This window comes from Lepidothrix coronata, unplaced genomic scaffold (assembly GCF_001604755.1).
Source record: "Lepidothrix coronata isolate B3197 unplaced genomic scaffold, Lepidothrix_coronata-1.0 Scaffold152, whole genome shotgun sequence".
In the NCBI taxonomy this organism is placed as follows: Eukaryota; Metazoa; Chordata; class Aves; order Passeriformes; family Pipridae; genus Lepidothrix; species Lepidothrix coronata.
The window spans coordinates 525,693-536,999 of record NW_016690332.1 but is presented as its reverse complement, the minus strand read 5'-3'; the positions used below and the strand labels follow the sequence as shown (position 1 = coordinate 536,999).

The following is an 11,307-nucleotide window of genomic DNA, read 5'->3' as shown; positions in this document are numbered from 1 at the left end:
TTTCATCCCCATCTTGCTCAGCAGTGAGGTTGTATCTTTCTGCCTGTTTGATTTGCCATATTCCCGTACCTGTACTCTATAAAAGGTCCACTCTGAGTAGCCTTTGGGGTGTCTGTTGAAGATCAGTTCTCTTACAGGTACACCTAGTAAAAAGCAGCAGAATTTAAAATCAGTGTTAGATTAAGTCCAAGTATGGATTTTTACCCTGCAGAAAATCCTATTCAGTTATGTCCCCTGGGAAGAGAAATGAAACTAACTATCACATCTGTTGCAATAGAACTGTAAAGGACTGGACAATAACTAACATGTAAAAAGAGGGTTTCTCGTGCCTGTTATTGACGGCAAAATAAAACCTTTAAAGGTATGAGTGTATTTGCTTTGAAGTTTGAAAGCAGTGGAGTTTTGTATATCCTTGTCTTGAATACTAACAGCACACCAACCAGTGTAAATTTTCTTGGTTTTGTTTTTGTGTGCTGTGTCTACCATCTCTGCTTGTCATGAAGTTCGCCTATCACAGAGGTGCCAGGGATTATTTTATGAAGCTGATTTGCACTGGGACACAAAAGCTCCATCTTTCACTGAAGGATAAACTGAAAGCATGTTTTGACAGGCATGGAATCGTTAAGTGACAAGCAGTCTACGCTCACAACATCTATATATTGAGGCTGGTTTTATCAGTTTCATGTAGGTACTTCTTTCTTTAGTTTTCAAAGTACTGTGACTTTTCAAGGAGGAGTTTGTGGACCTGAAGTTACAAATCTTGATGATACAGAATAAATCCAAGTCTGCTTGTAAATAGTTATTGGGAAATGCAGTCGTGTAACACCTATTACTTGGCCAATACCTTACAGGAGGCAACAAAAAAGAAGGAACCAGGCCCTCCTCAGAGGTGCCAAGTGAGAGGACAAGAGGCAATGGGCACAGACTGAAAACGTGAAATTCAATCTGAACATAAATAAACACTTTTTTTACTGTGAGGATGATCAAACACTGGCACAGGTTACCTGGAGAGTTTGTGTAGTCTCCATTGGTGGAGACAGATATTCAAAATCCAACTGGATATGGTCCTGTTGCAACCTGCACTAGCTTACTCTCTTTGCATAGGGGGTGGGACCAGATGATCTCAAGTGGTTACTTGTAGCCTGAACGATTCTCTGACTCTGTAGGGGTTAGCCTGACTTGAGAGCCAGGTGCTGGTTATCATGAAAATAGTGCAGGGAGGCACAAACAAAACAGCTCCGTGTGTTGCTTTCAGTAGATGAGCTCTGAAGAATGTTACACCCCTGAAAGGGTTTCTTTCCTTCTCTTTTACATTTTTCATCTGTATTCCAAGTCTTATACTGGAAGGTATACTCTTTAAGAAAAGCTGAGACTGGGAGTAGTTTGATACCAAAAGCAGTCTGTTTGACCCTTTGTACCTCTCATCAAATGGCAGTCACTGTGCTGTAGTTCCTCAGAGAGCCTTAGAGGTATTGCTTTGCAGAGCCCCGCAGCATGCTATGAATGAGGAGATGCACAAAAATTGAAGTGGGAAGACCTTTCATTGGGTTTGGTATGGAACTCTTGCTACCTTTTGGGTAAACTTCTGCTCTTACATGTAGTGACCCTTCAGACTGAGTATCTATTTAGGAATATAGTATAGTATCTATACTATACTATATCTATATAGTATCTATATAGTATCTATTTAGGAATTCCCAGTTATTACTTATTGTGGAATACACACAGCAGAGAGATAGGATTACAATGCTACAAGGCTGAGAATTAACATGCTTACCCACCCTGATGGGTCTTTGATGGCCAGGCATCACTTAAGTGGAGGAGGAGTGGTCTTTGTTACTCCTCAGAAGAGTCTCAGCCTTCATGTTGATAATGGTCACCTTCCAAATTTTCATTTTTTTAAAAAATTATATTTTAGACCTCCTCATGCAAGTGCTTCTCCTCCTGAAGCCTTGCTATGTTGACTATTCCGTCCTAACAATAACTTCTCTGTTTCGGTACAGTGAACAAGATGAAGGTATGCTTTGTTGGGTGGAGATGTAGTTCCACATAGAATACCTTTTGGTGAGGTGGAGTGAGTTGTAATTATAGGTAGAATTTTGCTGAGAGTAAATGCTTTTACAGTAGCCTGCATTCAAATGTTGTTGTCTTAGACAATGCTTTCTGACACGTAGTCAGAGTACCACAATGGCTACAAAATTTTATGCTATTCCTTTTGGCCACAGGATAGCACAACTGCTGCCCTCCCAAGCCAACAAGCATCGCTTGTTTGCTACTGTACATGGGCAAAAGGGATGTGTGGAAGATTCATTTTTTCTTGTTGCTTGTTTGCTGTTGAACGTGGGCAAATGGGCTGTTTGGAAGGTGATCTTCTAGGCCATAGCCTCTAGTCAGACTTCTTATTTCTTGTGTGTTGTGGCAGATATGTTTAGTGAATGCCTAGGACAACATGTGGAGTATTTTGGGGCCTATTTGAAGCCCACTGGCATATTGGGATGGTGTGTGGTTGATTTGGAATGGCAAGAATGGAAACATACTCCAGCCATGCACATTACAGGATATTCTAAGAGAACCAAGTAGTTAATTGCCTTGAATAACAACACAACTTCTAGTTAATTTACTTTATTAAATGCAGGTCATGGTAAAATTATCAAGCAAAGCATCAATCAAAATTTCACTGGTGTTTCTGTCAATACCACGAATATCTATGCTAAGATGCACTCATAAGGTACAAATCAAACGTTGGTCAATAACACAGGAAGCAAGGAAGCTGTGCAGATATTAGACAGGAAACAGGTATAATTAAGTAAAATTAAAAAGACGAAGCAGATTTAAATTCTAAAGGATTTAGATTACTTATCAGTAAAAGGTAGCAAGAAGGCATGTTGCTCATAGTTTTCTTAGCATTTTTGATGGTTGGAAGTCTCAGCAACTTTAAACTACAAAGTTTAGAAAAATGAGGAAAAAATGTAAGGTGATTAGAAGTCAGCAATTAAATGTTAAGGGCTGGACAATTTTTCCTCAAAGCCTAATTTTTTCAAGTAGCTGAAGGAGCAGGAGAGAAGAAGTGTGATGTGTCTATATACGTGTGGTGAGACAGGAGAAGGTAAAGAGCATTTTAAGATTATTCTGGATTTGTATTAAATTTTGTTAATCCCCAACAGTCCTAAATTGGAAATTAACATAAGGAAATGCAAATTCCTCACTTCTCAGTGAGGAAAAGAGGTCAAACAGATTTCTACAAGTTCTTTTTTTTTTAATTTTTAGGGATTTTTTTTCTCTCTGGGAGAGCCAAGAGAATGAGCTGCACTTCCCTTGAAGTCAGCATTTGACATAGGCTAGATGATGCCATCTAGCTAGGTACAGAGGGCTTTTATGACTCCTTACTCCTTACTCTCAAACAACAAAGCCAGAAGAGCAGGTTTGATACAAGAGAGCACTCTGTATCAAACACTCTGTTCCACACTCTGTTTTCTGTGGAGGGCTGTCTCATTAGGACAATGGAAAGGAGCAGTAGAAGGGCGTTCTTTGATGGCACAGAATGGTTTCTGGGTGCTGCCTTCTTTGAGGGGGATTGGGGTGGGAGGAAAAGAACATACATTTTCAGTACCGGTGGCTATATGGCTTAAGGTTGAGATTTTAGCACTGCAGTTCACATTTTTTCCATTGAACAGTGAACCTTGGTTGCTGTCTGAGAGCAAGTAATAATTCATTCTAGGGGAGAGCAGAATCTACCAAAAAAGAGGATGCTCTTGGATTTGTTGTGTCTGATGAAGAAGAAGAAAGGGTGATCAACCTTAAATTTCAGAACATGGCCAACAGGTGCACTTTTTAGGTTTATAATGACAGCAGTAGCAGCAGCTGCCTCAGTGCCCTTTTCATCAACTGTGACAAAAGACTTGTGAAAAACTTTGGAGATCTGCAGAACACCCTTCTCAGTCATTCCACTGAAATCAGCATTGCGGCTGAAGGCAGTGTGCATTCCCATCCTGACCAAATTACCACTGAGGTCATATCTCTCTTCCATTTTGAACTTAGGTAGGTACAGATCCACAAGAGTTTCAGTCATCTTCTTGGAATCAGTCCATTCAGACAGCTTCTCATAGGTCAGTTCTCTTTCCAGCTATCATTTAAAAGAAAGAGAAGGAATTTGATGTTTGCAAGGGAAAAACAATTAATTAACTATGAATTAATCAACTTTATGGCAACATAATGAATTAAACATTTTTTTAAATAGCGAATTTAACATTTATCTGAAAGCATGAAATAGAAACTGATTTTACTGATTATCAGAGACAGCGCATGCAACAAATATTTGAGTCTAAATACTGCAAAGTTTTGAGCACCAACCCTACCAAATTCATTGCAAAAGGAAGACAGAGGGGGCACTGAACAGCTACCATTCCCTGAGGTAGTTCTTTCCTCTCTTTTAATTCAGTCTTGATGTGAAAAAAATTGCTGTGAGATTGACAGCTGCATGGCATGTAGTTTGGTCCAGTTCTATAAAAACAGGTGTTAACATTATTGCACGTATTACCATGACAGCTTTGAAACAAATGTCTTCCAGCAAGGTCTTTCACTGCCACTCTGTGTCCTGGGCACTACACCATGACAGTTCAGCTCAGATCAAATGGAGAAAAGCAATGAATGGTATAGACTCCAAGAATTTAACAACCTTGGAATTGTAGTAACTACAGTGGTAGATCTCATTATTATAGCAAATGCAGTCTCACCAAAATCTTGGTTTTTTAGACAGCAAACAAGTGGTGGGGGGAAGGGGGGAAAACAGAATGAGAAGAAGATGGTAAACAAACTTCCAGGCCATGGGGAAGAGGGGTCTGTTATTTTAGGAAGAGGCTATTACTACTGGTGCAGTACTGTCCCTCCTGAATGTGCAGTGAGATTTAACCCTGAGAGAACGTGTAAGAACGTGGTGTCAGTCATGGGGCTGTTGAAGAGCTAAGCATCTGATTATGCACAGTGTTTACTCTCTTCAGTTCTTACCATATTAAGGGTGCTCAACGTGGAGGAACTTTCTTGGAATTAGATAAGTATCAAAGGAAATTAACTCAGCTAGTGGAGGGGTCAAACAGTATGACAGCATGTCCTCAGAAAGGGAGATATGGTTGCCAGCCTGCTTTTTTTTTTTTTAAATGACTGTGTGCTAATACAAAATGGATGTATCAGGTTTTTTTACCTGTTCAAGACCCGTAGTGTTGTCTTTGATGTCATCAGGAAGGAGGATGAACATACTGAGTTCATGTTTCACATATGGCAACTCAATCATTTTGAAGTTCATTCTTTCCATGATGAGAACTGGAAATGTATTTCTCATGTACATCATCTTTACTGGCTTGGTCTTGTTCTGTAAAGTGTTTATTTAAAAGTAAGAAATCATTCCTTGAATGGAAGGATGATGATGTCTCAGTACAGCGCAGGGAGAAGAAACTTTTATAAACAGCTTTTAAAATAGCAATTTATCATTCATTTTCCAAAGCTTTTCTTGACTGGACTATATTGTTCATCTTGATGTTTGTACCAAAGCTTTCCTTGGGGGCTGAACTAACAGATTTTTCTCTTCTCCCCTCAAAACATGCACAGCAGCCAACAGAGGAGGGAGGAAGAGAGTTAGAAATGTCTGCAAGGATTAGGGGGATGGAGGAGGCATGGGATATGGCCTTACAACACTGTGGCAGAGAAACAGCTATGGTTTAAGAAGAAAAATGTGCAGTTTTTTCAGTGGTCTCCTCTCTCTGTTGATAAAAAGTGGCCAGCTGATTGTTCCTTATGTCACAGTCCCTAAGCAAAGATAACACTAGTGTCAGAGCAAAAGGGCTCATGATGAAGGGAGTTCCTGGCAAGCAGTCGCCTTGTCAGGAGTATGTAACCTCCCTTAACATCTATGTCCCTTCATTCAGGGAACCAGACAACGTATACAGGTTAATCAGAAGGCAGAAGGTAGAGTTTGTGGAAAATGCGCAGAGTTCTTGTCTTTAATGTGAATTCATTAACATCTCTTCTGGATACATGCCATTATCATTTCTCCTAGTCCCTTCCAACCATGCAAAACTTCAGGGTACACCGTTGCAGCTGTATTTGGTCAGGTATGTTTGTGCCTAGCTAGGTTGCACACCTCAGAGTTCTGGGTACCCTACTCAGCCGTGACATGCCATGTAGTTCTTGTCCATGAAGCCTGGGCTCTCAAAACCATGTTTTTATGATCTAGTCATTCTTAGCACTCTGTTGCAAAAAGAGCTTAAGTGACTGTAGTACTTTTCAAAACAGTAGTTGTTATCTGGAGTTCATTAACATTTACCTGAGCATCTTAATATTTCAGTGAGCTGAGCACTGACAGATTTTGCTGTAACCAGCTTTTCACAGAGGGTTACCACATGGGTACCTAAAAAACTTATGATTTCAGCAGTTGCTTTTGTCACCAGGTTGTTTACAGTAAGGTTGTTTACAGTTTACACAGGAGGAGCTTACCTTGCTCAGCCGGAAGGCTTGCAGATCTGTATGTTCTCCCTGAAATTTCACTTCCCATTCTGCCTTGAAGTAAATTGCATTTACCAGGATCAGCTCAGTGGTGTTTGACACATCTCGTGGAGTCAACAAGTTCTTGATTTTGCCTTTTGAAATCAGAAGAGTCAAATTTCATTCCAGCAGTGTGAACATTTTGATCATTTTTTCCCCTCAGTTCAACTTCTTAGTAAAAAGTCCTCAGTGCCCTGCTCCCTAAAATGCTCCCTAACATAAATCAATGAATTTCTTTACCGTTTCCAAAGTGGATTGCTGTCCTCCTGGCTAACTGACAGGGATTTACTCCTTCCCCCAAGAATGTCACAGCTTTGTGACAAGCAGCTAGAAGCAGAAAGCCATATATTGCCTCACCAGCTGGTTGCACCAGGTAGAAGGAGAACAGCACCTCTGGCCAGTGCAGGATGGCACAACTGGGCAGGCATCCCCACCTGCCCTGGAGCACACTGGTAGGCAGAGCTGTCTTTCCCCTCTGTCTGCTCTGCCAGTGATGCATGGGTGCAGTACCAGGACAGTGGTTGTACTGGAGGATCAGCTGATGCAGAGCACAGCAGAGTCAATGGGAGTCTCCCCAAGGATCTCACTGGCGTCTGGATCAGGTATTTGAAGCTGTTTAAATGTGCTGCTCTTCCTCTGTCCTCCCACTACATCTCTGCCCACTGTCAACATCCACATTGGAAGGCATAACCTGGCTGCTGCAGTAGCAGCAAGGGGAAGCAAGGACACCTGCCCAAAGGAAATGGCAGGCTGACTTAATGGGAGAGCAAAGATGTTGGGGTTAAGCTCAGCTTACCCTCAGTTTGTTTTTCAACCCAAGCGTTGATTTCCTTTTCGGACTGTTCTGGTGCTGTCCTAAAGTTAACCTTCTTTGGTTCTGCTTTGTAGTAGTTCTTACTGAGCTGTATATATGCCTGGAAAATAACAAAAAAGCAATGAAAACGTTCTGTGCTAGAGAACTACGCTATTTTTCAGTCCCAAAGGGAAGTTGTTAGCTCTTGTACTTGGTAGATTCTTGGGCCTTGAGGACTGCAGGATTCTCCTTATTGCACTCTCTTGGACTGTGGGTTAACAATTAAGAAGTAATTGAAGAACAGAAATTTCCTGTATTTGTTCCAAGTTTTATCTGGAGAAGTGAGGAAGGATGCACGCATCCCATGGATGTGCTTAATTTTTTCAGTTTTATCTATTGGGGTTTCCAATACTAAAGGCACGTTGCATGAAAAGGAATCCCTACAGTACAGTCAAAGGGCAATGCATCCTTAAATTCTGTGAGCAGACCAACTGATATTTTCAGTTAAGTTTATCACTGGAGTCCAGAGCTCTCATTTGCAGTATTCAGGGTCAGCTTCAAACCTGTTCTGTTAATGGCAAGTAATTAAAGTGAGAAATATTTTTTGCACCTTTTCTTACTCCTCTCTGAGATTTAACTTACAGGTAATAATAGGAAGCTTTTTTCCACATAAATGCGGTTGGCACTTCTCAGCGAGTAAGTGCTTCTGGTTTTGTTGATGGCAGTCAGGAGCTTTTTGAAGCCAGAATGGACATCTACAGCTTGCTTGTTCTCAGGATCCTTGGAAAAAGAAACCAAACATTCAGCAATTGCATTTTTGCATGAAGCTTTCAAAACATGCTAAGTGATGTATGTGGGACAGGAATTTGGTTTCCCCTTTCTTACTCATTATTTTTTCAAGTTTACCATCAAACCATATAGCAAACCTTCCGTACTATCCCAATGACTTGTCCTTTCACACTTCTCAGAGTCTGAATGAGTGAAACGAACTGAATTTAAACCTGTTGTGAAGTATGGTGTGCATTTGTACTTTAAAGGGGGGTGCAGACAATAAATACTGGACTCCTAAAGCTGTATCTGAACATTTAGATTTGGAGGTTCTTTGTCTTCGAATTTCAACTCTAACAGATACCATTTTTCTTCTCTTCGGTCTCCCCCGAGAAGGCCTGGCCACAGAAGAAGAGGCTTCAGCTCCTGCTGTTTGAGTAAAATGAAGAACCTGCAAGCAGAGTTTCCAAAGATAAGAAACAGGCATGGAGGAACTGGTGTGACTTAAAGACAAATGGGGATCAAATGGTTGTCCTGTTTCACTCCTTGTGATAACTCACTGTGCTGTCTGCTGCTTAGGTGACTAATCAAAGGGATGCTGAAGCTGTAGTATACATAAATCCCATAGAATAACAATGATTAGCTCTGTCCCTCTCCCAGAGCATCAACACAATGCTTCTGTCTGCACACTGCAAGGCAGATCTCCCTTCCACAGCTGTTGCTTCCAGCAACAGGAATGTGTTTGTGCAAGCCCAAATTGTTCTCCACATGATAATGGTACAAAGGCCTCTGAATAGGAGTGCAGTGATACAGAGGAGAGTGCTGGGCAGTGCTGAGCATCACAGCTCCTTCTAAGCCAGCAATGTGCCCATGTGTCATTAAGTAGGACTGGGTTTGGGGCTGTGGATATACCAAAACCCTTCATATTTTCCTGTTGGATTGTCAGGCAGTTGTTAGGAAAGCATAAATCAGGATAGAAGGATGCACTCCAGCCAAGATAGAGAGGGGGAATGCAGGGATCTGCAAGCCTCCTACCAATTAGTTAGGAGCTATTGGCATCAGCTTTTTGCTTTACAGAGGCAATGTCCCATCTGTGACCAAGTCATGGAATCATAAGACAAATTAGAAGATGTCAAATAATTTAGAAGAAGTGAGGTTCAGAGAACCTCTGTGCACAGCATGTGACACCAGCAGGACCCTTTCTCTTAGTGGAGAAGAAAGTGATGTGCTATGACATTAATAAAATTTGCCACTTGTTATATTCACTTGTTATGTGCCTTGGTTCCTTGTCATTATGGTGGCAAGTTTTTCTAACACTAAGATTTGTAGCTAATACAGGAGCTAGGTATTATATGGGGTGTATGTTTTATAGAGCTACCTACCTCTGCCATCTCAGTTGCTGTATTCCCTTTTGCACCCAGGTATGTCAGAGCCAGAGCAGCTGATATGCTCCAAGGGGAAAAGAAAATGTTTTGTCCCTTGTTGGTCTCATTCAGCTTGTTGAAAAGATCAACCGTAAACTTGCCAACTGAGGTTGAGACCACTTCCATTGCTACAGCCTGGAAAGAGGCAACAGACAGAATTGTACTGTTTGAATGTTTAAAATTTTGTACACAAAATGTATTAGTGAGAAATATTACGTGTGCAACACAATGCATTGACATCAACAAAAACTAATAGCATAGTTGTGTATTTATCTTCCACACAGATACTGTTTGCCACCTACTGGGAACAGTAATTTCTTCTAGTTTTTTTGTTAGCCAAATAATATTTTCCTCTAACTATGAATATGTCCTCTTTTACAGAGCTGCAGTTTTCTCCTTGTTTCTTTCTGCCTTTGCTTTTCAAAAATATGCAATTTGTAAATTGCATATTTTTCTTCCTTTTTATCCTTAACTAATGATTTATCAAATTATTGTTCGCAGGGGACTGTAAATGCATCTTTAATACATTGATTCACAGCATGTCTGAGTTTCCCACTGTTTCATTTTGGATCTGTATAGAATTGAAAGCTGATTCTGTGAAAGAATTTAGGCATAATTCTTAGGCTCAGTTTCTTTTCCTGGCCAGCCACCTATTCTGAATAGTATCATGAACAGCAAAGCTGGTATTTCCATTTAGATTGTTGGAGTTTTTTTCATTATGTGTACCTACCAACCCTTCTGTATGTTCCAGCAGTTTTATTTTCCCCAGAAACTGGCAAATGAGTAAAGGTTATAAGTACTCCAGACTTTAGGATATCTGCCCAGTAGTACCTGCCTCATGTCGTTTTCCACTCAGGAGACCAAAATGTTGATTTTGTTGTTGTCGTTGTTGTTATTAATATTTGTATCTATGGAATGGAGCATCAGAAACAGTGGAACAATCTCTGAAGTCTACAGATATTTATCAAGTGTTTGGTTGCCAAACCACTACAGTTCTTCTGGCAGCCAGTATCCTGTCAGTACCACATCTGGACCACTGACTGATTTTCTCCCCTTGGAGAACACAACCAAGAGAGCATCAGGATGGAAATTTCTCTGTTGTCTGCTAATGAATACTCCTCTGAGTCCCTTAATGTGCCTTCACCTGAAATATGGAACTCCTTTATTGAACTGAAGATTTTAATTGAAAGGCAGTCACTGCCCTAAGAAAACTTTCCTTCTTGTAATCAGTTCTGCCCCAAATTAGCAGTTTTCCTTAGGCTCAAGATTTATTTTGTCTAATGGTCGACATTTAGGAAAACACGAGGCAAGAATTATGCACTATAACACTGGTATGTTATACTTTATCTATACATGCACGGCACAGATTGCTTTTTAAAAGCATTGTAGAAGTTACTACTCAAAGTTTAAATATTTTAGTTTAAATATTTACCTCTGATCCTGTGAGAGAGAAGACTTAGGTCTTGTCTTCAGTCAGGTTCTGCGTTTGTGTGTTAAGCAATTTTTAAATTAAGAAATATAGTACTACTTGCACCTCCCTTTCCTTCTCCCCTACATCCATGTTGTTTCCTTCTACCCAAGGCTCTTTTCTATCCCCAAAAGATCTTGCGTAATTTTGGCCTCTTTGTTAACCTTGTCACTTCTCAGTTTTAGACATTTCAAAAGGACAATGGAGTTAAAGTCTCAGCTCTGTTGTTACATCACAGTAGTCTACTGACAGGATAGCAGAGCAGGTCACCCATTCCAAAGGTTTTCTGGTGTTGTGGAGAAAACAAGTCTATTGTTTAA

At 40.5% G+C, this 11,307-nt stretch overlaps 2 protein-coding genes across 2 annotated transcripts in view; both read right to left on the bottom strand.

The window, feature by feature from the left end:
• Window positions 1-486, bottom strand: part of LOC108504089 (heterochromatin-associated protein MENT-like) — a 28,079-nt gene extending 27,593 nt beyond the window's left edge. The window contains exons 1-2 of the mRNA XM_017828713.1: window positions 441-486; window positions 70-143 (exon numbers count right to left, since the gene is read on the bottom strand). Coding sequence (XP_017684202.1) covers window positions 70-143; window positions 441-486 — 120 coding nt within the window. The remainder of the gene's footprint in view (window positions 1-69; window positions 144-440) is intronic.
• A 2,140-nt stretch (window positions 487-2,626) lies between these two features.
• Window positions 2,627-11,011, bottom strand: LOC108504096 (heterochromatin-associated protein MENT-like). Its single transcript, XM_017828721.1, has 8 exons — window positions 10,952-11,011; window positions 9,478-9,654; window positions 8,460-8,546; window positions 7,970-8,107; window positions 7,331-7,448; window positions 6,487-6,629; window positions 5,198-5,365; window positions 2,627-4,123 (listed from the first exon to the last, which is right to left on the bottom strand). Exons 2-8 carry the CDS (start codon window positions 9,643-9,645, stop codon window positions 3,710-3,712), a joined length of 1,236 nt encoding a protein of 411 aa, XP_017684210.1. The 5' UTR covers window positions 9,646-9,654; window positions 10,952-11,011; the 3' UTR covers window positions 2,627-3,709.
• Between the last annotated feature and the right edge of the window lie 296 nt (window positions 11,012-11,307).

Excerpts from the sequence above, each read along its gene's own strand:
- LOC108504096 (XM_017828721.1), bottom strand. The coding sequence starts at position 9,645 with ATGGAAGTGGTCTCAACCTCAGTTGGCAAGTTTACGGTTGATCTTTTC. Across the intron at positions 8,547-9,477 it reads CAGCAACTGAGATGGCAGAG|GTTCTTCATTTTACTCAAAC; the intron begins GTAGGTAGCTCT and ends CTCTGCTTGCAG. Across the intron at positions 8,108-8,459 it reads GACCGAAGAGAAGAAAAATG|GATCCTGAGAACAAGCAAGC; the intron begins GTATCTGTTAGA and ends TCTTTTTCCAAG.